The sequence below is a fragment of the Polyodon spathula genome, chromosome 13, assembly GCF_017654505.1.
Source record: "Polyodon spathula isolate WHYD16114869_AA chromosome 13, ASM1765450v1, whole genome shotgun sequence".
In the NCBI taxonomy this organism is placed as follows: domain Eukaryota; kingdom Metazoa; phylum Chordata; class Actinopteri; order Acipenseriformes; family Polyodontidae; genus Polyodon; species Polyodon spathula.
Window position 1 is genome coordinate 1127785 of NC_054546.1, and position 27502 is coordinate 1155286.

Below are 27502 nucleotides of genomic sequence, written 5' to 3' on the forward strand. Positions count from 1 at the left end.
GCCATCACTGTACCCTATACTAACTGTACCCTATAGTTGACCCTATACTAACTGTCGCTATTTTTGTGATCGCTGTTTCGAACTGAAATGACAGCACTTTCTTTAAAGACCTTTGTCGTTTTTTTCTTCTCACATTTCTTCCTCATGAAATCAACACAGTCCTCCTGTTCTGCAAGCAAGTTTCAACTTTCTGTATGAAAGAAGTCTCCCTTACCACAGACACCGTTTGGGTCTCTAAATCCAGAACTTTAATGTGATGGTTGTTGCTGTCTGCTACATACAGAACCCTCCCATTCTCTCCAACAGCAAGCCCACCTGGCTCGTTGAAGGCAGACTCAGTGAAGGCTGGCCCCAGCGCATTGCTGGCTTCTCCAGTGCCTGCTATCGTGCAACACTGTTTTGTTTTAGGTTCTACAACTTTAATCTATGAAGGAAAACAGAAGAGTAACTAACACACATTAGCAAAGCAGATCACCAATACATTTACATGGGTCATAAGATGTTTTTTTTTTTTTTGTTATTATACAGAGAGCAGGAACAGCAGTAGTACTTTGCACAAATGCAGTTATGTATATTGATTTTACTTAAAAGCTAGGTACAGTATATATTTACTGCAAGAGTGGTACACAATACATTTAAATGCATCACTTACAGGGTGTATTTAATGTACACAGTTTATAAAATAATTATGAAATATTTATCTATGGTTTAGAAATGTTTACTATCGCACAGAGAGATTTATTTCTCACCTTGTGGTTGTAGGAGTCTGCTACATAAAGCAAACCTTTCTGCTTGTTCCAAGCTACAGCCAGTGGGTGCTGTAACTTTGCATTTATCCCTGCTCCATCCACATCACCAAATGCGAATAAATTCTAAAAAAAAAAAAAAAAAAAAAAAAAAAAAAAATATTGGTGTCTAAATCTGACCTTTTTTTTTTGTTTTATTTAATGAACTGTTTAAAACGCTTGAGACAAAGGGAATTCTGCCAGTTTACAGCTCTGATAATAATGAATTACCTTGGCACAGCAGTCCACATATTCTCACAGTGAAGATTTTGGAAGAGAAACCATCATACTTAAATCATACTCAGTGACAAACGTTGTATTGCATCACCTTATTAACACCACCACGTGGTCATTGTTGCAGAACAATGAATATGTCTATGTAGCTTTTCTGTTTAATCATTACTTTTATAATTTGATTATTCAGTCCTACAAACCTGCTTTATACATTACTTTCTGTGGGAAAGTAATTTAAAAAAGTGGCAGAATGAGGAAGTGGCTAAGACATAATGGCAGCCTTTTAGTTGATGTTGTCTACAAAAATGTAATTGCATGGAGTATATGGTTCTTCTACTGTGTTAAACAAAAGCCCCAATACAGAAACCCCAGATCACTGAACGGCTGCACAATTTGGATATTCATTGCAACTGATTACACCGTGTAACACATCAAAATATCACTATTTCCAATGGGAAAACGGGCACATGTGTGTCTTTTCGTTCACATAAAGTCAGAAAAAAACAACATATGAATCCAAATTAACATGTATTTATACTAAAGTAATACAAAAATGACTACAAAAGATTTAGAAGTGAGTGAGTTTCTCGATACTATATTTACAGTATAATCGTAAATCTCGAAAAACTACTCACTTCTAAATCTTTTGTAGTCATTTTTGTATTACTTTAGTATAAATACATGTTAATTTGGATTCATATGTTGTTTTTTTCTGACTTTATGTGAACGAAAAGACACACATTTGCCCATTTTCCCATTGGAAATAGTGATATTTTTAAATATCACTGTCCTGGTCACAAAAGCAAAGTTTGTGGGGAATAATAGCCATTTTCTATACTTTTGAGGCATAAGCAATTAGGAAATAACACTTACTACCCAGGAACAAAAATTGTGTTACATAGTGTTATATGCAAGATATAGCATTCGTAAACTTGGATTAAAAGAGTACCACTGGATCAATGCGTTGGTCACATACAGGTGAAAGCAGTTGTGCAACAGCACGTGCACTTCACGACAAAACAAGGCACTCAAACTCTGTTACCTCGACTATGACCCTGCACAGCAATTTTAATCATGGAAAGCTGCTTACCAGCCATCTCTGGAAAAAGCTAAAAGATTTTTATAGAACGGTTATCTTTTAAAAACGTTCAGTACAAACTAGGCATGGGGCGTTTGTGAACAAAAACAAAGCATCCCCGTCGGCGCACTCTGAGGGGAGTGGCACCGCGGGCGCACTCTGAGGGGAATGGCGTTGCTGATAGAATTTGGTTTGTAAAATGGACATGTGAAGAAATAAGCAGTGATTACAAGCAAATAATGCATTACAGTGGATATATAAAACACAATGTGGTGCTTAATTACAAGAGAATGTGTGTGTCTATTTATAGTTAATCCCCAATGCACATTTTAATTACAGGCACTTAAATGCATTATTTAAATTGAGATATTGTATTTCTGTGATTTTTCTTTCCCTGACAAGACATTTTGTAGTGCCTACTGCAATAAACATATATATATATATTTATTTATTTTTTTCATTCCAGGATTAGTTTAATGAGTGCTGTGCAATTGGTTAAATCTTGATGACTGCTAGAGCTTTGCCATTAGTCTGACAAAAGAAAATGCAGTGCCAGGCTTATGACAAAAGGCTTTTTCCTAGGAATCATACAAACCCGCTGAGATACTGTCTACATAATTTATACACTTTTTTTTTGGTTTACAAACCATTGCATTAGAGATTCCATTCCCCTTGCTTTATGCCTCTGGGGATGCTTTGTTCTAAAAAAAAATAAATAAATAAATAAATAAATCAGCAGATGAACCAAGATGCACCTTTGCATTGTCCAGTTGTAATGAAAGAAATGTAGTCATAGAACGTTTCAGCAAGTCTAACCATTGTCAAATCCCATCAGTATTAACAGAATTGAGTTCATATTACCAGCGGATCTCTCTCTCCCCCTACAAGATGCTTCACTGCTCCATCCTTCAGAGACACTGTCCGCACAGTGCTGCTCTCAGAGTCCGCTATGAAGACACAGCTCCAGGGCTCTTCTCGGGCTAGGGACAGGCCGGAGGGCTGAGCAAAGCCTGCTTTATGAGGATAGGAATTGTTGCGATTTTCTTCATTCCCACTGCCTGCAAACCGAATGCAGGTCCCTTTCTTTGCCACACTGGAAAGCAAATCAATTAAATAGAAAATATATTTTGTTACGAATACTTGTAGAAACAGTTTATAGAGTTTAAAATCAATGCAAGATGTGAATAACCTGCTTTTCAAAAGCACTGAAGATCGGGTTAACTGTATGACATATTTTAATCATATTTGCAAAGAGCTTCTCTTCTCACCTTCCTTTTGGAAGGCTTCCATCCTCAAGGAACAGAGCCCAGATCTGATGAGTACCAGCCATTGCAATCCACAGAACATTGTCCTCATTACTGCCTGCAATTTAATTGGATATTAACAGTATGACAGAAAGGCCCAGGGCACTGTGAGGCTGTGTGTACTGCACACTAGCAAGTCAGATGTAAGACGTGATTAACCCAGATGCTAAGGACTCTCAAGAGGTTCACTGCACTGTAATAAACATTTTTTGTCCCTCTTACGCTTTAAAGCAAAGTCCTCTTCCTTTGGTTTTAATCCATAAAAGAAAAAAAAAAAAAAAAAAAAATTCGCTATTTTTCAAGCTGTCATTGTTTTAGTTTAACATTACATATACAAATGGGCTGTCTTGGGTTCAGTCGTTTGTATAAAATGTGAATACTAGCCTTTCAGAAACAAGGGAAAGTAAAGTGTTCAAAAATCATTTATATTGGGAAAACAAACAAGTCATGTCTTTGCTTCGAATATACAAAGTTAAAGGAAGGTCATATTTTTCTTTTACGACGACAACAAAAATAAAAAAAAAAGATAGTTAACCTACTTCCACCCTACCTCAAGTCTGGTTTAAAATAGAGTTGGTACAACATTTAAAGTAGCTTTCCGTGTGTCCTCTAAATCACTCCCCTATTCACATTGAACATGCAACTCCACTGAAATGCAGTATTTCACCTACAGTCTGAAGAGAATTAAAATAAAAATACAAATGTTGTTGTTTCTTTGCAAGGCACGGTTAATTTAATTGCATATGCTCACCCTTGTGAGGAAACTAGTTTTGAGATTTAAAACAGATTTTTTTTTTTTGGGTGGTTAAATAAATACATTAAATTGAGGTAAATATATTTAGCATTTGATGCATCAACAGTGCTGTTCTTTCAATAGACATTTTAATTGGAAGCTGCCATTTTTCACCAGGTCTCAAACACTTGCCATGTTACAGAGCTAGTGTAAAACCACACAGGCTCATGTAGGCGCTCTGAAATTAACCTCCCAAAGTTATTCATCTGAATCTCTTTGACACCAAGGTTTTGTTATCTTGTTTACTTCGTACAGCGGTAAATGCTTTAGGAAGGGATGGATATATTGGACCATATTCACAGATGCTTCAATTTAACTATATATTAGAGGTCTTCACTCACTTCACCTGAATATTTTTACAGAAAGAGAAAACCCATAATGAATTTTTTTCCTACTGTGCAAGAAACACAGCCCCAGCAGTACTTTCATTTAATGATGGTTCTGTGATTGTATCAGTTTTCGTAGGAATTGTAAACTGCCTGTGTACGTTTATGGACTTCTCTTACTTACAATACTAGTAAAAGAACGTATTCTATAAACATCAGTTTTCATTGAGAACAATTTGAAGTCAAAATGCTTATCCTCTGATGCTATTAATACATGGCCCCTGATATATGCAGGAGTGCTACTAGTTACTACCAGATTTAGTTCCAGTTGATTGTTTCTACCAATGATTGCACCCTGTAGTTCTACTTTAATATGCAGTCAGAAGTGCATACTGTAGGCTCCACCAGAGATAGCTGACGATATTTTGGAAATTTGTGAGTTAGATATTTTTTTTCTGTGCGACTCGAAGTGGTAAATGTTTTTAAAATTATTTTATCCTGTCAAATGTGTGGCATACTGTACAAGCTGCGGAGAAACAATGTTTAATACAACTGAAGAAAAATAGGCTTGCCCTAATGGGAAACAAACCAAGCTTGACGAGATCTGCATGATTGCTCTTAAACACAATCGCTGCAACTATCAAACAGCCGTAGTTCAAAGAAAGAAAGAAAAACAACTACTTTGCAACCTAGTCCAATTAGTATTAATATCTCAGCTGATCTGAGAAAGAGCAGAAACTCAGAATTCACATGTGTACATTTAAACTTCAGATTAGATTGCAACAGATTGTATACCCGTATTCAACAAAGACTGTTCAGCCTAAATCACAATAGAATGCCTGCAATTCAATCCCAATGAAAGAAATGCAGAGGAACAAGCCTCTTCTATGCCAGTCCAGTTACGGCAGGGACAACATATTTATGTTTTCTTCAATGCCAAGAAAAATAAGCAACTCAGTGTTGATTAAGCCTCATAAGGTAACCTGGGGTCCATTCGGACCCCACGGTGCTTTAGTATCACTTATGTGGATCTAGTGATTTTTGTTTCCTTTTAGGTAGTTGTCAGGCACCCATCCTGTTAACACTATGCAATTGATAATTCTAGTCCAGGAAGCCTAGTTGAATTTCCCAAATAGTTTTAGGTTTGGGGTCCGTATGGATCCCAGGCGTAGTGTATCAACAGGCCCGACCTTCTCACGTGAATAGCTTTGTTTCAAAGTACAGAATTTGAGCTTTCCAATGTATGTACTGAACAGCCATTCCTAAGCGAAACCACAGCAAACCAAAACTAAGGCTTGAGTCATGTGACTTGAGTCGGCTCCTAAGTTTCGTTTGTTGCCTATTACTCTGTTGCTTCAACAGGTAGGGCTCTGGTTTCAACGTTATTTAAAGGCGCCGGCTTTGCGCTTTCCATTGGTGTCAGACATGCCTGTATGTGTACTTTCTACCGCCCCCTCATCAGTGCTCCAGTGCTGTGACACACAGCAAATCAGTACGTGTGTTCAGGTACCTGTAACTCAAAAATGGAAAGAGTCAAAATACCAAATGAAAGAGGAGGTTTGGGGCTTTGCAATGATGTTGCACGTGCCCGTGACATGTTCCTAGAATAAACCAGTGTCCAGAAGACAGTGGAGCCTTCACTTGCTAGGAGTCAGCTGTGCATTGGGCGTCTTATCCATTTTGCATAGCATAAACAACACATTATACCAAACGATGGCTAGAAGTAAATGAAAAGCAAAATAAAGTGCTCATATACACACTTTCATTCATTCATTTACTCCAGTTGTTAGTTATATGTTGTTTTATTGAAGGGATCCAGTTAGAAGTAGAAACCCATGCACCATTAGATCCCAAAAATCTAAGGAGTGGATAAAATAACTTGGTATGTTATTTAACATATACTTTAGGTTCTTCAAAATGGCACATATGCTCAATTACAAACATACACACAAATACATACATACTGGAATCTGATCTCTATCTTTAATCATCCAACAGAAGCAGAAGAAAAAGGTTAGAAAATATTCAGAAACTGGAAAGTAACCCCACAATTTTATTTTGTTTAGCTGGTTTCAGCATCTCATGCAGTATTGATCTAAACCTTTGGACTTTTAAATGTGCTGGATTTATTAATTGATTAGGAGTTGCATAATCCCAATAAACATATTTCACTTCTTCCAGACACACTCCGGTTTTAATAATTGATGGGTTTTCGAAAACAGCCCTTAAGATTCCATATCTACGACACCTTAGTCAAGAAAAAAAAATCACCAAATAAATAGCAGGTATTTTACAGCAGACAGTTTTGTGTGTGTGTGTGGGGGGGATTTTAAGATACAGTTATCAGTAGCTGATGGAAGTCCTTGAAGTTGTATCCTCTTTCACTAGACAGTAGATAGTAGGAATGAGATATAAAAGAATGGAAGGTATTCTGCTGTAGATGCCCTTTCACATGCGATTACGAGACAGCCAAATGAGTCACAAAAGTCCCCTGGTGTATTTGTGTATTAATAAGAAACATGCCCAGTGAAGTTCCTTATTTCTATAATTTCATGCTGGCAATTTTAGCTCATTCAACCACAACATAAATAAATAAATAATAAAATTAAACAAGCCTGCAAATGCTACCTGCTTTTTGAGGCACTGAAATGTGAACCCGTTTAACTCTTTCACACTGCACACCTGTAAACAGGTCCAGAAAAGATACAAACACACGCAACAATGCCATCTGTAAGACCTCCATCGGTGCCGGAAGGTTGCTAACTTGTAATCTGATTGTTTAGTTAAACCAGGGTAGATACAGTGTTGTGTAAATAAATCTGTTTCTAGTTTACAAAAGAAAATGTAGCAGATTATAACACAGATTATAACATTCTTCCTATATATAGTAGCCTCCACACCATGTGAATTTGAAATTGAACAGCTCCCTCTCCATATTATAACACTTAAAGGGAAGATAAGGGGAAAAAAGAACACAGCAACCTCATTGTGTAAGCACATATTGAGGCCAGATGTGTAACAATTCCTTTTAAACATTGTTTAAATTCTAAAATTAATGATCAATGTCTGGGTTTTATGCAGCGATCTATACAGTGTAGAGAACTTCCACCTTGCACATCCAAACGGAATCCACTTTGCAAAATTCAGCTTTGCAAGAATAATCCTAAAACACGTTACTGCTGCATAGGCTCTTAAGTTTTATTCTGCAGAGGAGGAATAAACTCAGTGCATACAAATGTATGGGCACCTCCAATGAAAGACAGTGCTAGACAGTATATCCCATAACCAAAGATATCCATCGTCATTGAGAGATGAGAAAGTATGGTCATTCCTCGAGTGGTTATAATCAAACTCCATGCAGAAACATTTGTTTTAAAATATTTATATATATATATATATATATATATATATATATATATATATATATATATATATATATATATATATATATATATATATAAAAACACACACACACACACACAAACACATACATGTACTGCATGTAATCTGGTTTAAGAGTTAGAATGCTTATGATTTCATGCCATTAACATGAATACATGGAAAGAAGACTTCCACTGCATAGCAGTTTAACCACATCCAGGTCTTCACTGTAAGATTAGATATTATTCAACAGCATTTAGGCGTGGCTACCTGGAGTGGATCGAAGCGATATGCAAGGAGTCCAATTTCCATGATCCAGGACGGAACAGTACCTGCAGTGCCCAGAGCGAGGTCCCATGGGGAGCTGATTTGCTGCTGCAGCCCCGTTGCTCCACCTTCTTTGTCCGTGCCTTGGCTTCCAATGCCAGCTACGGTGCTGACCTTTTCCTCCAACAGATCGATCTGTGTATCCAACACTGCTGTAAGCCTTGTTCAACTATTCTTTTCAGCAAGAAGTGTATTATTTACAACCACAACAAAAATAATTATACATGTCTTGGGGTTCAAAATCATATCATAATAAAATATCCAATCCACCTACACTACAGATTAACTATCAAAAACAAAAAGAAATATGCAAAACCCACTTATTTGTGCCTGTGCCTGCAGTTTCACAGAGAAGACTGCACTGTACCTTTCGTATCAGGTGGTTGTCTGTATCGGCAACATAGATAGTGTCGTTCCTCATTGCCACTCCTTGAGGGGAGTGGAAAGCTGACTCGGCAAAGCTTCCATCTTTCCATCCACTTTTAGGTCCTTTAGATATAAAAGGAAATTGTTAGAACACCTGTGAGATAGAAACAATGTAATTATTATTGTTTTTAACATAAATCGAGTCAGCTCAAAACCAGGAAAATATAATATACAGTATGCATGTAGGGACTCAGTTTCAATACACTAGATCGAGGTATTACTGGACTTTTTGGTCCAAGTATTCTCAGCAAGTAAAAACTTCACGCCTTTGCAGATCTGGTTTTAAACCTGGCAAGCTAGGTTATTATTACGCCATATATTTGCCCTAAATTAAATCTGCCACACAAGGACTGACCACAGCTGTAAAGAAAGGTGAGTGTGTGAAGAAAAGAGTGCACTCAATTCCCACCTGAAGGTTAAAAGCAATGCTTAATAGGGAGAACTGCCAGTTTATTTTACAGAAATCTACTGAATACAGAACCTTACCTCAGCTGGTTTTAATTTCAATGCATTCTCCAAAATAAAATAGAAAATACAGAACTGAAATACCTGTCAAAAATGGACTGCTGATTTAACCAACCAATTTAACCTCTCCCATTAGACTCTATAGGTCACTGACAAATCCAGTTTTTAATGGCACAAGTCGTCCATTTATTGTGATAAGTTCAAGCAGTACCGCACACTCTCTGGGCCTCTGGCACCTAATCAAGCAGCTCTGTAATTTGAGAATGTTTCTTCAATGTGGAAGCCTAGTAATAACTCCTGACTAGATCTGCCTACCCCATACTACAATGACGTCAGTCGAAAAACATCAAGAGTTGAAAGTGAATCTACTCAAGTTACAAACACTGCAGGATAACTTTCTGAATTTCTCTCAAAATTTAAGAACAGACAATGAGTGCAGTCTTACCTCCAATAGAGTGAAGCAGTAGTCCATTTTTCCTGACAACTAGAATCCGGTGATGCCCAGTGTCTGCGATCACCAGTCTATTTCCAGTGCTGTCAGTTGTTACTTTACTGGGAAATGACAGTATGGAGGGAGGGAGGGAGTCCCTGTACAGCTTGATACCTATGCTGTTATTTTTCACTTCGCCTTTCCCTTTGTAGAACTTTAAGGCAGCTGCAGTAAATAAAAATAACTTCTCTTTGTTCCCCTCTCCAACCAGAGAGAAGAGCATGTTTCCCCGTGGCCCCAGGATGATCAGCGTTGGCCAGCAGGATACTTCAAGTGCCTGCCAAAGCTTAGCATCAGCATCATTGACCACGGGGTGAGTAATGTTGTAACGAAGGACGGCACTTTTAATGTTCTCCAAGACCTTCTCATTCGGGAATTTAGCAGAATGAACGCCAACAACAACCAGTCCATCTAAAAGAAGAAAAAAAAAGTTAAAAGTAGAATAACTTAATTATAAGGAAATTACTGTACAACACAACCAAGACCCACTATTCTATTACATTGTGAATGCTATAAAGTTAAGGCTGTTTCTCAAACAGTAAATGCAGTTTGCATGGTCTGTACATGTCCATAACCAAATGAGTAACTGACTGCTTAAAACAGGCGTCCATGGCTTGGAGTTAAAACATTCTTTTATCAGCCAGATTTAAAAGATTTTGCTTTAGATTAGAACAAATGTCTTTGTAAATGTAACACAGCATTCTCTTTTTATGTTTAATTATAAAGTGTACATTTAAATGTATTTAAAAATCAGTGCAACAAAAACCTTTAACATGGCTCATAAGCTTTTAACTTTTGGAAACTAATATATTCAAATTGAGTCTGTCAAACAGATTTAAATCACAAGTCTAATTGCTATTCTAGATTTATTAGATTTTGAGTGATGATATCTTTACACCTACGCTGTGATGTTCAGGCTTAATTTATCATTGTTCATTACAAAGTTCATTTTTCTGTCAACTTGCATCAGATATTTAAGAAAAAAAATTCTAAAAAGATAATTCATGGGCTGAAACAATATTCTTTTATACTCCTCCCGGTAAAATGTTTCCTTCAAAGTCACCGCTCCTATATTGTCTAGATAATAAATGCAGTATTTCAAGGGCACGGAACGGAACCAGAGCAACCCGACTCAGACCAGTGGTTACACAATGTTGCATTACAAAAATTAAAGACACTCTCGTTTAACTAGGTTACCATATATACACACGTAATCTGTTACCATGTACACCGGGACAATCCAGGCCTTTCAGCTCGCACCCAGTGCATTCTGGTACGTTTTACACTACACTTACCAGAATGCATTGGGGTGCGAGTTGAAAAGCCTAAACTGTCCTATTGTAGATGGAGTCACATGGTAACGCTGTGTTTAACAGGGGCCCCCAGTGGCTCACGTAGTAAAAGCAACACAACTCCGGTGTTTAGGCTGAGCCATACGAATGTCGAATCTTGTTCGCTCCAAGTTGCCGATCTTCACTGGAGGCCCAAAGGGAGCTCTGCATTGGCCTCTGCATTCCCACAAGTCAGAAGGGAAATCAGGTTTGGGTTTGTTAATCTCATTGACCTTTAGCAACCTCTACTGGCCAGCCACCCAACAAGTCCAGGATGAGACTTTACATGCCCAGCCTCGTCTCCAGGATTCGAAAGTACCTACACATTAATTCAATTCTATTATTTTATAGTGGAAGTTATTATTTTTATTATTATGGATTCACAGTGTATGTGTATATATATATATATATATATATATATATATATATATATATATATATATATATATATATATATATATATATATATATATATATATATATATATATATATATATATATATAATATATAATAGTCAACTAACATTCCATAAAAGGCTCCATAATTAAAACTGAAAAATGTGCTGCAAATGTAATTTTAAATATTCAGTTAATGAAACCTTCAGCAACAGACAATATGCAACTCAAGTGAGCTACAATGGGATACACATTTCACTTAAAACAAGGTTTAAATTGACCCACAGTAGTTAATAGGTGTAAAGCTGAAGACATTTTTGACAGCCCCGCAGGTATTGTACTAGTCAACATTTAGCTTAATTTGTAAAACAGTATTCCCTAATCACACCAGCCAGCCAAGCAAATAAGTACAGGAAACAGCTGGAATACATCTAGACACAGTACATGCAAGCCATCCCGTAAAATGATTGGCTTTCATTCAAGCAGTCCCCCATCAATACATTATAACGTTCTTCAACCTGGCCCATCCCTGTGTGTAGCATTGTGATTAATGCATGCACATGTACCAACAGCACCATTAATGATTTCAGGAATGGACATTCTTTACTAACAGCCTGGAATTGTACAGTGCTGATTTTAAAGACTTTAATAGTTTCAGTGAGATACAGTGAAGCATTTTAACTGCATTTTATTGTCAGATACATGGCCAGCACACGGTTCTGTATTTTCTGTTCTATTTCTTTCTACATTCACATTTCCTCCCAATGTCTGAAAAGGTTCACAGTGCTACAGAAGAGTAATGCTGTATGAAAGTGTAGTGTAGTGTAATTCACAGAGCCTTGGGTGTCCTTGGAAAATCATTTACGTTGTATTCAAGTGACTGGCAAAATATGTACTGCATCAGAGTCTACTTGAACACTAAAGGCCATTTAAGTTTTATTCCACTAGAGAAAAGTTTGTGGGAGGAAAGACCTTAAATAATTTCAAACCAAGTGAATCATTGCTTTGTAGCAAAATACATCTCTGAGTGAATATTTTCCATTTAATTGTTTAGGCTATACATACCTTTCAAATTTAGCCAAAACCAAAGCAGTTTATTAATGAGCCTACTTAACACGTCACAATAACCTCACACTAAGACATTGTGCGAGTTACTGTACCTCCAGGCATTTCCACACAATAGAAAAGATAATGCAAGCAAGGCTAAACGCGTAGATGAAGACGAGCAAGACGAGCATGGAAAACAGCCTCAGTGCTCAAAGATGACATCACGTCTTAAAAACAGTGCGTGTTTATTTTACTTCGAAGGTCCGGTAACTCAGTTGAATGGACGATCGGGAACACTGTCAAAACGTACTCCTCTTTGAATCAATCTTGCACTTGTGAAGCAAAACAGATTTCATTTGACATGCAAGATTAGTGGAGTCCGCCAACTACTTTAAATTTAGTTGTATTCCTGTTATACTGCATGTCACATACAATATGAAAAGAATTCTGACTCTTCTCGTTTCCCTTTATTAGGCAACAGAGCATGCATTTGTTTGCATAAAAATCCCAGTTCAGTTTGAAAATTAGATAATTTTTTTATCTTTGTGTGGATACTGCAGTGCTTGAACACAAAAGAGCTTATTTTACCTGGAAAGCCCTGCTGTTTTCCAAAGCTGAACCCATTTACCTTTCACTGAAATTTTGCAAACACACCAACTTCATATCATCCTAAATCTATTTCAAAGATAAAACTATGAAAATCGTCAGAAGCCACTGAACCCTGACTGTACGAGGTGAATGCAACTTCAGAAAGCTGCCCAACGTCATTGGTCATAAATTTGCTAATGAGCGAATTCATGTCCAAGCATGGTACAGCATTAATTATGTAGTTATTTGGTCTCACCCATGAAAAAATAAAATAAAAAGTTTCACCCATAAAAGAGATGGTATCATGCAGGTATTAATATAATTGTTAATATGTAGAGTGACTGGACAAGGCACTGGAAATACTGAATTCAGAATTTAATTAAGTGAAAAAAAAAATTAAACTGTGGTGGTGTATAAATGAACAGTAATATTTCTTCAGCGATTAATCTCCTTTTTAATAAGAGCCCCGCACCACTACAGACTGGTCGTGTGGTTGGATTCGTTTAATTTTTTTTATGGATTCAGGTTTTCAGTCCTTTTTCTCTGGGTTATATTAAATGTCAACTGTTCTTCTAAGACTTGTCATTTCTGTGTTTTAGTCCCCCAGGGTTTGTATTGTTTTGTGAAGTTCGGAGTCCTTTGAGGGGAAAATGCAAAAGTGATAGATGTATTATAATCCAGATGGCTGTAAGACCAATTACTCAATGGCAGTCTTATGAAAAGCCATACGAATTTGAAAAACAAACCAACAACAAAAATGAATAATGAAAATAAAAATTCTGTCTGGTATTACGATGCCATGAATGGACAAAAGATCCTGGGGAGAAAAAAAAAATCTGTGGAATGCAATAATTACATTATTTCCCCACATAATTTACATTTCTAGTCATAACACTGCAAATGTAAGCATGGACTGGGCTTCAATTTGGTTTCAAAGTAATGAGTTTCATATTATAATAAAATGAATAACTTGTGTTTGAGGCTTAATACACTGCAAATTGTATTATTACCTTATTTAACTAGATATGTCCATTGAAAACAGAGTCTCATTTTCAATAACCTGGCCAAGATGCTCCCACCATAGCAGCAAAAACGCACGACAATTCATACAAACGTACAATAAAAATCAAAACATTTAAAACAATAAACAAATATAAGAGTATTAGCAGGCACAGATATCAGTCAGCAGGGATATAATCCTACAGCTAAAGGCTGTACTGATACAGAGGCTTTTTCACATACTGTAGAGTTGTTGTTTTTTTCAGGCACTTGGCGCATCTTCCAGTTGCACCAGTATGTTTTATGGACTATGGTTTACATTCAGCTAGACCAGCTGGGCATGCCGGTCTCCACATGGCTTCCCTATGCATTATTGCTTTTAACTGCAATACATAGTTAAAACAACAAACTGTTCAAATCAGCAATGTAATTATTTGGCTCCTCAGAATCTATTCAGGTTTTAACAAGCATGCTTAACAACATTCCCTGCCAAAGCTGTAAATTAAAAACTACAGCTATCAGTGAGATGCAAAAGTTGAGGAACATGATAATGCATAAGTGAACAGTATGCACAGAATAGTATAGAATAAGATATCAAATAAATGTTTAATCGTAACTTGAGCAATTTTCCATACTGTATATGTAAAAATAGAACTGTGATACACAGATGGATGTACAAGTAGACCGAGACCCCCATTTATCCCTAGAATCTGATACTCTCAATAACTTCATGACACTTGGATACACAATTTTGCAGATACAATGTAAAACTGAAATGTGACTTGGATACAGACGTTAACATCTTAACTTGTCTAAATTACTGTTTAGTTCTTTTGTTTTCCACTACGTACCACAGCCTAGCTTAGGTTCCCCTGCCAGGACTCTGTTGTTGAAATTCTCAAGTGAATCAAACTGCAATTGCTTAACACAGTAGTTATGTAAGAGCGGGCACGCATCCAAACTATTTTTTCTTTACGCGGTTCACCTCATATAAAGTCAGTGACTACTGCCGAGCCATTTTTGGTTCACTGATAATAGTAAATGCATATCTAACGGAATTTAAAACAGGCAGCTGCACATCACTTGGAATGTACAAAACAGAACTGCCAAAGATAAGCATTAGAAAAGTATCAGATAAAAGAGGTTGGCTGGAATGTAATTTCAGACTGTGCTCCATTTTCTAAGACGACCCCATTTAAACTAAAGATAGTAAATGACAGCTGGAACATTTTCTATTAGCATGCTGGGTTAAATTAAGCAACTGTATCACCCAGAGGTAAAAGGGTCATGTAGCTCAATAGTTCAACATATTTTGAGCTCTTGCACGTTTGCCCTTACATGATTGTTTGTAAATTTGCTTGTGATTCAAAATAAGTTTATTTGTTAAGGTTAAAAGTTCCAGTAGTGTACCATTGCCAATATTGCATTTGATAAAGCTAAAGCAATGCTTGTATCATAAGTGCACTCATGCTTTATACTGTCAGTATAATAGTAGACTTTTTTTTTTCATTCGTATTACCTGTAGATTTAAAACAGAAAAGCTCATGTTTACGAAAAGTTTTCTGGTACCCACACTGGTACATTGTTTTCCAGAATGCTGATGTCATCACACTATACTGTTCTAGATTCTGGAAATGGAGGGGGTAGGCCAGTGGCAGTCTGGTGTGATGAACTATCGTTCGCATCAAACCCAAGGGACAAATTGAATACTGAGAGAGAAATGCACTTCCCCCTAGGGAGGCACACCACACAGTTTGAGAACCAATGTTCTAAAACAACAAAATGTTACCATGTACACAATATATTTTAAACTATTACAGCAGTCTGGTTCAGCACATAATCTACTTTGCATCAATGGAAGCTAAAATGTACTGTAGTTATTATTAAACCACTTAAAAAGGCAGCTATGCCTATTCATTACCAATAAGTCATGCTGTAGTTATGGAATAAAAACCTGGGAGCCCGGATACCTTTATCAGAATGCTCATGCTCCAGTTCGTGAAGGTCAGGAAGCAGATGCACACAATTGATGCAGCAATAGGTGAAAAAATCCAGCACAACCACTTTGCCTGAAAGGTGTTTTGACAGCGACACCGGGCTCTTGATGTTCAGCCATTCTAATCCTGAAACCACAAGAACATTGGCATCAAGGACAGTACATTGCAACCCTACAATGACATTACTGCATGTCTGCAAAATCACAAGGGGCAAGTTTTCAGATTTTCTCATTATGCTTTGCTACTGCGGACACATAAAACATGGATAACACCCCCGGTACTGTACCACCCTCTCCCTTTTCCAGTGTAAGCATTTTACTGTAGTCTCTAGACAAAAGGAAGAAGTGTTTAATTAATAATGCAATGTGTCTTGTTTAAAGGATGAATTGTGAACTTAACAGGGAGTCAAACATGTTGAGTGGCATGTGAATATCAATATGGGAGGCATTTCTCTGTCCTTTGCATACATTCAATACACTGTTTGAACTCAGTTACAGTCCATCAAATGATAATTGGCCTTACGCAGTCTAAGGATGTAAATAAGACTCCTAATACATAGAGGTTTCACCCATTCTAGGTTTTAAAATGCGATTAAGTGGCCCCAATGAAAAACTACATATCCCAGAATGCCATAGCTATCCAAGAACACTGATTGACTGGCAATCAGTTAAACGAATACACCTGTCTGTAATTTGAGAAGCCAGGCAGGGGTAAACTAACTGTTTTTTGTGTCTGTAGAAGGGCAAGGTCCTGGGCACAGTGTATGTTAAAACAGAGTACACTGAATCTGTGAAAAAATATATATTTTTAAGGTCAGTAAACCGGATATGAAGTCTGACTGAAAGAATCCTGTTGAGTTTAGTTAGAGCTCTAAAACAAGCGGTCGGATTTAGTTTTGTATTGTTCATCAAGTATCCGTGTTCTTGGAAAAGGAACACCGCATAACAAATAAACATACATGCCAGGTGTTAAGAGTTATATGCTGTAAAGAAACAATGTAATAATGCTTAGAAAAAGTTAGAAGTTTAGAAATATATTTCTCTATTTTGGTAACAATTCTCCACATAAATATATGTTACCAAACGACATGGCTCAGTTACTTAACGCACCATTATCAACAATTAAATAAAGAGCCCGCTCTTGATTCCCGAGCCTGCACTGCGTCTTTACCACTGAGTGCGGTGACTATGCTTTACCATGTTCCCGCTAACTTACCGTCTTCAAATTCAGGTATCTTCAAGTCCTGTTCCCTGCCGTCAAGCTTTTTCAGATACTCGTAAACAAGTTTCTCTTTTTGTTCAGTGGAGACCACGTCCTGCAGGGAGTGATCCAGCTGAGTCTGAATGGATAAGAGAGAGGAAAGACTGTACTCCGCCGCCATGTTAACGACACCGTGTTTATGTAAAATAGCGTGGCAGTCATTTGCACATTCTTAAGTCAGTAAACTAACACAATTGTTTTAATATTAAGGATAAATAAATAACTCAATTTTATAATAATAATATTATGACTGCTGTCGAAACGACCAGTTGAATCGTTTTTTTTTATTATTTTTTATTTCGATTTTCGCAATCCCCTGCATTTACCCTGTTCAGATTTACAGTTTCCTCTTCACAGTTGCAGATTCCATTCTCCGGTAGTACTCTATGTAAGAATTAGTATATGTATGGAAAGTTTCTCATCTGAATGTCGTTTCAATATTTAAAGTATACATATTAAAAAGCCACACACTTAATTAAAATAAATAAACAAATAAATAAATCAATAGATTGAATTTAATTGAATATGCTTAAATGAATGTGAGAATTGCGTTACTTATTACTGGCGGTAAGTACAGTATGAAGTAATTTATATCCGTACCTTATGTGTTTACAAAAATACATTTAGATTGTATTTCGGTTACATAACTTGATACACAGAATAAACAACAGTGAACAAGGCAATGCTAAATCAAAGGCGTTTTATTATTTATTTAGTGTAGTCCAGTAGTTCGTGTAAATCGTGCATCGCAGATTAAATTGCATTTTCAGCGTACAGTTTGAAACATGTAGAAGAATTTACTGCAAGGTAACTGCATCTCCTATAGTGCTAGATCCATGACATGTCATAAACGACACGTCTTAGTATTGTGTTTGGTAGAAACAGTAACTCAACCTACTGTAATATTTAATAACAACAAATATTAGAATTTTTTTTTTAAAAAGCGCACAGTGTAAAAATAAAATGATTGATTACTACTATTTCGTGAAACTGTTGTTTTGAGTTTAAAATGTGCGTTAAATGAAGGTGTAGCATGATCAATGCTTGTCATATTTTGTAATTAAACCCGGGAATGAAGGCAGCAGTATAAAAAAACCAATGAAAACCTGCCATGTCAGACAAGGTCTCCGAGGATGACATATGGGAATACAAGTCTATAAGAAAACCCCCCAAAATAGTTGAACGCAATACTAAGAAATTAAAGGAAAAGTCTGAACTAGATGGTAATAAAACAACAAGGCAAAGTATAGAAAAAAATAATTTCAAGAAAAATATAGACAATTCAAAAGCCAGCATCAGCCAGACTACACCTGCTGTTTACTTCCTGCACCACAATCCAAGCACCCCTATTAGACAACACGAGAGAGATCAAAGCAATGCAGAAAAACAAACAGCCACAAATGGACAGACTGTTCACGAAGGGCATTGCCCTGGCTGTCAAATGCCTTTCTCCGTTCTGGTTGTGCAGACTCCTTGCTGGCACGTAACGGAATGCTTGGACACCCTTGGGAGTGGAGACGGTACAGGTAAGGATTTTCATAAAGCTTTGTAATACTGATAGACCTGGACTAAATAAAACGCCATGGATGCCACTAATGATAGAGAGGATGGTGCCAACATAGTTCAATATCCAAGACTAATTTTATACAAGGCTATGATGGAGAGCCCATTGAAAGGGTATTCCTCTTGCAATGCTCAGCAAAACACCTGCTTTCGCACTTATCACATACAAGCCATATTTCAGAGGACTGGATATTCACAGCATTCCATACTGAAGCACAAAAGATTTGGTGGAATTTCATCTTTCGCTGCACAATTTGTCTCTTAAAACATAGACTGTGAGCAAGTAAGTTGTACTGCTTGGCATACGTTTTGCTTGGTTTTGGTTTTCTTTACAGCTAAGGGTGAAACGCTATGCTGTTCCCCGGCTCTCACAGTTAGGATAGTGGATGCCAGGCCCTTGAGGACTGTGTTCAAGTTATCATAATTGCTGTATAAGAATTGCATGGATTCTGTCTGTGTGTCTTTGCTTTAGCTTGTGCGCAGTACTGTTCTATGAAATGTAGACTTTTGAACAGAGATGACATTAGTGTACTGTATGTGCTATGATGCAGCAGGAAAGCCCATGTTAGAGGATGGTCAGGGGGTTAATCAAATACAAAAGGGTCTTCAAACAACCACACCTGATGGAGCACAAGTATTCCAAAATCCAGCAAATCGCCCAACCACCTCAAGACTCAGTAGTAGTGGTTGGCTGCCAATGGCTGCTTGAACAGCTCACAGTACAGTAGAGCGTCAATTGGACACTTGTCTTTCTTTTCCCAAACTCCATTTCTATACTGACTAAAGCCATTTGCTTTTAGTTGCCATGGAGACTTATTAGGCATAGCACAAATTAAATAGAGTAAAAGCTATCCTCTCGCCAGGGTGATTTATAGAAAAAATAAATAGGCATTCATCTTTCCAGTTAATTTGGAAGGCTTTATTTTGCAAATAGTTCAAATTGTTGGAGCAGATGGGGATTAATTAACAGATTATACGCAATGTGTTTTAAAATCGTATTTATTTATTTTTTATTTGAAACACTAGTGTACTGAAAACACCTGCATAAATTATAACTAGTATGAGTCATTTCTTTTGAGAGTGAATTATGTCTGATCAGACTGGCAGTCTGTTTCAATGGAACAGTTACAGTAGTGAGATTATAGTTGGTCCCATCGTTCAACTTCACAGTAAAGCACTACTTATGTTGGCAGATGTTTGGTAGTGTACTGTATATGTGACATGCTGGCACTGGTAAATATAAAGTTTATAACTTCGGGGACAGGCGTTTATTAAAGCATGAACGTGCTTTGCTGTCCCTTTGGTTTATAAAATACAAAAAAATATAAAACTATGGAGCATCCCAGTATGCAAGAATGAACTAGTCTCAACACTTCATACTGAGCATTAAAATAACCCTTTGAGTTAATAACGTCTAACTGTTATTAAACTGCGTTGTGTTTATTTATACAGAGTGCCCCGACGGTCTGCATTGCAGTTCCACAATTCCAAACCATTACAAACGCTATACTCACTTCCTGCTGGCTCACAGCAGGGCCACAGGAGACCAAGACTACTACAGCTTTAATAGCGCTCAGGAAAGCTTGGCCAGTACGTCCAACTGCCATAGCCAAAATATCGATCCCAGTCCCACGCGAGCTTCCCCAACTTCACAGCAAGAGAATACTGCCGGCAGCAAGCCGAATGCACTGCTGCTCTTGAGATCCCCTGCCTCTGCAGAGCTCAAGAAAAGGTCAAAGAAAACTCAGTCTCCCAGAGCAGCAACTGGAAAGCTATCCAGCTCCCCTAACAATTTGGATACAAAGCAATCTTTGGTAGGGTCCCAGAGAAATCTTTTGTCTCAAAAAGGTAAAGATCATGTTAAATCAAGTGGATTATCAATAGAAAGAGTACCCAGGAATGTACCAGAAGATTTCAACAGCCTTTCACTGTCAGCAGCTGTTCCTAGTGATGAAGAGATATCATACTCTCCGCTGTGCAGTGATTCTGAAGAGGTTAAACCAAATCCGCAGTTATTTCACACCAATATAAATAAATGCAAGGAGGGGGTTGTTAACAACTTTAATGGGCTTGATTCTGCCAGTTCACAAAGTCTTACTAAATCCCCAAATTTATTGGAGGAAGACTTAAGTGATACTGACCTTTTTTCTGATTATTTTAACGAGTCTCCACTAAATGGGATTGACAGCAATAAAAGAATGAACAGCACAGCAGTGGATCACTCCACACAGACAGTTGAGACATGTGTGGCTGGGTTAGCACAGCCTGAGAGCCACTACAATTATGGGCTCATTAGTACAGAGAGTCAGTTGCACAAAGTGATTTCACCTGGAAATGAGACCCTAAAAGAGGATTTGATAGATTCAGCTGGCACAACTTATTGTTTTACTCAGGAAAAGAGCAGAATTTTGGTAGACTCTTTACATGCTAAGAAAGAGGCAGTGGTTTCATTTAACTCCCCACAAAGTGTAGTTTTAGAGCATTTAAGGAACAGTTTGACTCACGCTGGAGGTAGAAACAGTTTACATTCCATTAATATAAAACAAGAAAGGCCTTTAACTGAAAGCTCCACACCATCACAAAACCTCAACCCACGCTCTCGAAACATGGCTCCGAAAAGGTTACTCTTGTCAAGAAACAAGTCTTCAAGTGCGGGACTTAAGCAAACCGACATTGGAGTGTTTTTTGGACTGAAGCCCTTGAAAGAGCAGGAGGTAAAGGTAATAGAGAAGCAACCCAACAAGACTATGCAAGCTGCAACAGATGAATTAAACTCAGAAGTCCACTCTAGGAAAAGAAAGCCAAGGCAAAGGAAGAGAAAAGCTACAAGTTCAATCGGGGATTCTGCAGAACAGGAAGCTGCGGGTGGGTCTAATAATAATGAAGCACTTACCCCAAAAGAAAAGGGAAGCCGACCAAGGAGAAGAGGTTGGGTTAAAGGACCTGAAAATGGATATGTTCCTGCCTCCAGACAATGCCCTTTCTACAAGAACATTCCAGGTAAGTGTCTAGATTCAATTTAAAATGATAAAAACTAAATAAGAGACTTGCTTTCGAAGACCCATGTTGAAAGGGAGAACAGCAGGCATGGAGCTTGGTTATTTAAATAATAAACTGAATAATGCAAAATGCTCTTGTTTTTTTTTGCTTTAAGCAATTGCTATTTAATTTGCATTGATACCTAATAAATATTCACTTAAAATAATCAACTGAAATTCAGAGCATTAAGTCCTTTGCTATATGGTTTTTTTAGTGCATTTGATTGAGAGCTTTCTGTGATTGCTGAGTACACAAAGACAATTATCCCGGTGCAAATGCAAATCCAGGGCCTAATTTGGAAAAGGTATTAAGAAATAGCTGTATTTTTTACAGGCATATGTGCTTGTTATTGGGAAGATCATTCAGTGTAATACATTATTCCACTACAAAAGCAATACTCTGCCTGCTTTGAGTTCTGCAGGGTGAAATTTCAGTTACGTGTTAATGAATGTACTGATATTTAGAGGCTTCTCAAGTGATTGATCAAAGGGGAGTGGTGCAATAGAGAATGAGGGGGGGAAAAAGTAGCAAAGGGGTGTCGATTTGGAAGGAAGCACCCACAAAGATGCATTTATCAGGTGTACTGTTCCCTTGGTGACTGTTAGTCAGTGTAAAACATTCATTATCTAAGCAGAAAACGAATGGCCCACTGCTGAAACCGGGACACGGAAGTGTTTTAATCCTTGGTCACTAAAACTTGTGCAGAGATGATTACCTACAGTACTTGTATTCACACTGGCTTGTGCTCTTAATCGTGCTGCTCTTATTTTGGTCTTGGTCTTTTCTGTGTGTATTAATGTTTGTGTTACCATTTAAAGAGGCTGTTGCTTTGTGCCCTGTTTTCCTTTATTTTAACAGGGACTGGTTTTGTAGTGGATGCCTTCCAGTATGGAGCTATAGAAGGGTGCACTGCTTACTTCCTTACCCATTTTCACTCTGACCATTATGGGGGGCTGAAGAAGAGCTTTCAGTTGCCAATCTATTGCAATAAAGTAAGTGCAGTGGCAGAGACTACACGTTTGGCTTACCTTTTGTCCTGAAGGGTATAACTGGAGCTTTTAGCATCCAGGACTCCTGAAGCTTACACACACTGCAGATCAAGTACCGCAGCACGCATGGGCAGACTTTAGCTAGCAGTGACTCTACTGTATCTGGTAGAAAAAAATCTGATGATTAAATCTAAACAATTTGACCTTGGTTGTGCTCTGGTAATTGGATCCTATTCCATTGCTTTTCATGCAAGGTTAATTTGATTACTGGTATTATAGGTGTCATAGGTTATTTGCACGTAATTAGGTAGTGTTCATTAGCGCAAAACACTATCTTATGTTTAGATTACAGGCAATTTAGTGAAGAGCAAGCTTGGAGTGGAAGAGCAGTATGTGAACATTCTCCCGATGAATACAGAATGTACAGTGGATGGTGTCAAGGTTACATTACTCGATGCTAATCAGTGAGTACTCTATGCTCTGGTGCGGTCAAGACAGAAAATGTGTTCTCTAATGACAACCCCCCCCCCCCCCCCCCCCCCCCCCCCCCCCCGATACATTACATTTAACAGCTGTCTGTTGCTGTTACAAGGATCAGTTCCTTGGTAAAGTAAGTTAGGAGTAATCAGTTTAAGTTAAGTGTGGTCTGGCTAGGTAAGTCTGCATTTTAATAGATTCAACCAGTAAGGCCTTTAGAGGTTGTTGGTTGGTTTTTCTGTTTTTTATATTGAGTTTCTCAACTCTGTTTCTTTTTCTTCAGTTGTCCAGGTGCTGCAATGCTGCTCCTCCACCTTCCCAATGGGAAGACTGTGTTGCACACAGGGGATTTCAGGGCAGACCCTTCTATGGAAAGATACCCTGAATTAGTAGGCCAGAAAGTGCAAACCCTCTACCTTGATACCACGTAAGCATAAAGTCTGACATTGGTAGGACTCTTGTCTGCTCAGATGGACTGAAAGAAATGGGGAGGGGTGGAAAAACTTGAGGTAATGCATCAGCCGTTCTCTTCAGTTTGTTAGATAGTACTGTGTATTCTGTACCCTGGTGGCTTTCACTTGGTGGGATCCCTATCTGAATTAGAGGTGATTTTAAACTGCTTAACATATCGGTGCACTTGCAACCCACACAGACTGACAAACCCGTTCCAAATTCGGAAACCTTGGATTTATTGTTGAGCACCCAGCAACGTGTATTTTTAGAATAGCCTCTCTGTTCATTCTTGACAGGTACTGCAGCCCTGAATATACTTTTCCAACGCAACAAGAAGCCATCACCTTTGCTGCTACCACTGCCTTTGAAACATTAACCTTAAACCCCCGCACTCTAGTGGTCTGTGGAGCCTACTCTATTGGGAAAGAAAAGGTCTTCTTGGGTGAGGCAGCAAACGGTGGGGGGGTGCGGACTTTAACTAAAGAAGCCTGCCAGCCTGCTTGTTTTTCATTGCGATCCAATTTGAGTATTTTGAGGTAACAATAGCTTTCTTGTGCAATAAGTAATGGATGTCAGACACCACTGGAACCATACTGTCACACGCAAAGGTGTCTTTTAGGTCCATGCTTTGAGAGACCAGTACTGGAAGTAAAGGGTATCAAATTGCAAACTAGCTTAATCGCTTTTTTTTTTTGTACGACCTTGCGTATAACGTTATTGAACGTAATATTACAACTACAGATATTAAAGAAATTGCCTGTCATACTTTTAACTTGTAATCTTTTAAATTTGATTCCAGCAGGCTAGCCCGACCATCCACCATGATTTTGAGAACACTCAATGTTAATTGGACAGTTCCACTCTTTGCCCTTAGAATGGCAGCATTAATCTTCCCTTCACGCTGAGCTGTCGCATAGGTCCCTTTTTATTTTATTCTTTTAATTTCCTTTATTTTATTGCAGCTATTGCTGACGTGTTGGGGTGCAAAGTGTGCGTGTCCCGGGACAAATACAACATCTTGTGTTGCCTGGAGTCTGAGAGAATCAAGGAACTGATCACAATGGATTGGGATGCCACTCAACTACATGTGCTGCCCATGATGCAGGTCAGCTATAAAGTGAGTACCACTTGCAATTCATATGAACTGGCGATCCTGTGCACCACAAGTGAGTCTTCACCACAATGCCAGAGCTGGGCACATCTCCCTGACAGGACAGACTCCACAATGGCAATGTATCACACAACACTGCCCATTACGTTAGCATGTTAACGCCAACTACAGACCTAGATCATTGGCTCCTAGTGAACCATATAGAAAACCCTATACTAATAAAGTATCCTCTGACATCTCCAAAAATACAGCCTTGTTGCTGATCTGCTGCAAAACCCACTTTGTGAAATTTCCTCCTGTACCCTTCTGTGGTAAGTATGCTGAAGATCACAATCTGTATACATTTCTCCCCGAGATGCCCCATTTTAAAGTGTGTATATAACACAACACACTAAATGTGTGCCATTGAATGTGTTAATACTGTGGCTTGTTCTGCACTTGGTTTTTGCAAACTACTGAGTTTGCAGAACATTAACCTCCCTTAACTATGGGTTACATTTACTGTGTTAAGTCTGCTGACGTACAGCTTATCATTTCCAGGGTTTACAGACACACTTCAACAAGTTTTCAGGAAAATACGACCAAATTGTGGCATTCAAGCCTACTGGATGGGTCTATTCAGGCCTGAGCGAGTCTGTGGCAAGTATTAGACCACGTGTCAGGGGAAATGTAACTGTTTACGGTAAGTTCATGCCACTTTAAAGTCTTTCTTAACCCCACTGTTTTGGGTAGGATGTGTTGCATAAGCACATAGAAGCGACACTATGCATTCTGTAATGCAGAACTGTATGCATTTTTTATATGAAGTAAAATACATATCTGCATTCTGCTAAACAGGAGTTTTTTTTTTTTTTTTTTTTTTACAGATGTGCCCTACAGTGAACACAGTGGCTACCTGGAGATGAAGAGATTTGTCCAGTGGTTGAAACCAGAGAAAATCATTCCTACAGTGAATGTGGGAAATCCAAAGGAAAGAAGAGCGATGGAGAATGTCTTCAGTGAGTGGAAGTCTGAAATGGAGAGAGAATTAAATGCATGTAGATAATGCGTGTTAAGCAGATTGTCACCACATTCAATATGAACGCTGTCTCTCTTAAAAGATGGTTTAGTTGGCAAAACATTTTCAGTCTTGTTTTCAATTGATGCACTTTTTTTTGAAGGTTTGTCTGAGATTGTGCTGTCAAAGAGCAGCATGTGCAACAGAGGTTAGAAGTGTTGTGCCTGAAAGGCCAGAGTGTTTGGAAGTTGCCTTCTATGTTGCATCTATTAATGATCGCCTTTTGTGCACAAACAATTTCATGGGAGAACTGCATTTCTTTGAACGCTATGGTGAAAAGCAGAACTTCACTATCTTTCAAATTTTTTTGTATGTCTTTTGCTTTTAGGACAAAGTCTAAAAGGTATCCGTGCTGTTCTAAAAGCAATAAAGGAGTTGAACTAGAACATGTCATATTTAAAACACTACGAACTCTGCTGCTTCATATTTCTTTACTGAATTACACATTTAAAAAAAACTATTTAATGGAAGATTTTTAATGTTTAAATTGTGTAGATAATGTAGTGTTATGAACAACATAACTGATTGCCATTGTAAGTCCCATTTATGAGTGGGACTTGATAACATTGTTTCTTGTTACACTTGCATTTTAATAACTAATTTATAATCATTGCTTGTTTTTGGATCTATTGCAAATGTAGTTGCAGATTATGAAATCTGTTAACGAATATGACTAATACTGTATAGTGTACATTTTGCAATGCAACTTTTTTCCCCCTCCTTACAGGTTTAGTGCTTAATTTTAAGTTTGTTTTATGATTCAAGTATTTAGGTTTTCTATTGGTAATTTGAAATAGTTATCATTTTTCATTAAGGCTACAAGCTTGGAACCAAAAGTTGTGGTTGATTTTAAAGTGCCAAGTGTTTGTGTGTGTTTATATATTAAAAAAAAATAAATAAATACAAAAGTTTGAGTTTCTAATTCCCTAATCAACGTGGAAATGAAAGCCACATTTGGGGAAGCCTTTAGGAGCTTGACCTGAACTTTGTGCAAGTAACCTCCCTGCAACCAAGCTAGTTTTAGTGTTGAGTATTACACACAGAATGAATGGACTGTTCCTTATCTGACTAAGTGGAACTTTGCATGGCATAGAACAAAAATGTGTTACACAACCTAAACATTCAGAAAGCAACATCAAATCTAGCCTGTTCACTGAACTGCAAAAAATGAGGGGTGTGGGTTTTCATTTAATTTTTTTTAAAGGTTTAGGTAGCTTGGTGCTGATAGTAAGGGCAACTGATAATCATCTTGACTGCATCAGAAAAAACAGGCAAATTGCATTGTGATCCATTTAACTTTTTATTTTTTCCACTTTTTTTTAAACTGTTTTTGGGTGAATTTTCTTCTCTTTGCTTTACTTACTTCAAATTGAGAAATTACAAGATGGTTCTACTTGATAAACTTGAACAGCTTTAGGCAAACTTGGCTAGCCATCCATACTTTTGATACCTTTAAGTAGTCCAGTGCATTTTATTGAAACCTGATGTTTCCCAAGCCAGTTGAATATGTAATTTGTAATGTTGTACGTGTATAGACGCAGGTTCTTCAAATACCAAAGAAATTGAAATGTCTGCTAGTGAACTAC

At 37.7% G+C, this 27502-nt stretch overlaps 2 protein-coding genes across 2 annotated transcripts in view; one reads left to right on the plus strand and one right to left on the minus strand.

Annotated features, from left to right (window-relative positions):
• Positions 1 to 17700, minus strand: part of LOC121326154 (NHL repeat-containing protein 2-like) — a 19147-nt gene extending 1447 nt beyond the window's left edge. Inside the window, exons 1-9 of the mRNA XM_041269340.1 lie at positions 17183 to 17700; positions 15941 to 16093; positions 9565 to 10020; positions 8596 to 8717; positions 8234 to 8363; positions 3366 to 3459; positions 2959 to 3190; positions 750 to 872; positions 215 to 424 (exon numbers count right to left, since the gene is read on the minus strand). Of these exons, the coding sequence (XP_041125274.1) occupies positions 215 to 424; positions 750 to 872; positions 2959 to 3190; positions 3366 to 3459; positions 8234 to 8363; positions 8596 to 8717; positions 9565 to 10020; positions 15941 to 16093; positions 17183 to 17348 (1686 nt within the window). The 5' untranslated portion in view covers positions 17349 to 17700. The remainder of the gene's footprint in view (positions 1 to 214; positions 425 to 749; positions 873 to 2958; positions 3191 to 3365; positions 3460 to 8233; positions 8364 to 8595; positions 8718 to 9564; positions 10021 to 15940; positions 16094 to 17182) is intronic.
• An 86-nt stretch (positions 17701 to 17786) lies between these two features.
• dclre1a (DNA cross-link repair 1A (PSO2 homolog, S. cerevisiae)) lies at positions 17787 to 27203 on the plus strand. The gene is made up of 9 exons (XM_041269339.1): positions 17787 to 18753; positions 20243 to 21790; positions 22688 to 22821; positions 23164 to 23282; positions 23579 to 23722; positions 24045 to 24190; positions 24711 to 24865; positions 25400 to 25541; positions 25726 to 27203. The coding sequence occupies exons 1-9, from the start codon at positions 18339 to 18341 to the stop codon at positions 25902 to 25904; spliced, it is 2982 nt and encodes a 993-aa protein (XP_041125273.1). The 5' UTR covers positions 17787 to 18338; the 3' UTR covers positions 25905 to 27203.
• Positions 27204 to 27502: the final 299 nt, after the last annotated feature.

What these genes read in the sequence shown, in the direction of transcription:
- dclre1a (XM_041269339.1), top strand. Translation starts at nt 18,339, where the DNA reads ATGTCAGACAAGGTCTCCGAGGATGACATATGGGAATACAAGTCTATA. An exon ending in TGATGCAGGTCAGCTATAAA is followed by an intron (nt 24,866 to 25,399) that starts GTGAGTACCACT and finishes TATCATTTCCAG; the next exon opens with GGTTTACAGACACACTTCAA. An exon ending in GGGAAATGTAACTGTTTACG is followed by an intron (nt 25,542 to 25,725) that starts GTAAGTTCATGC and finishes TTTTTTTTACAG; the next exon opens with ATGTGCCCTACAGTGAACAC.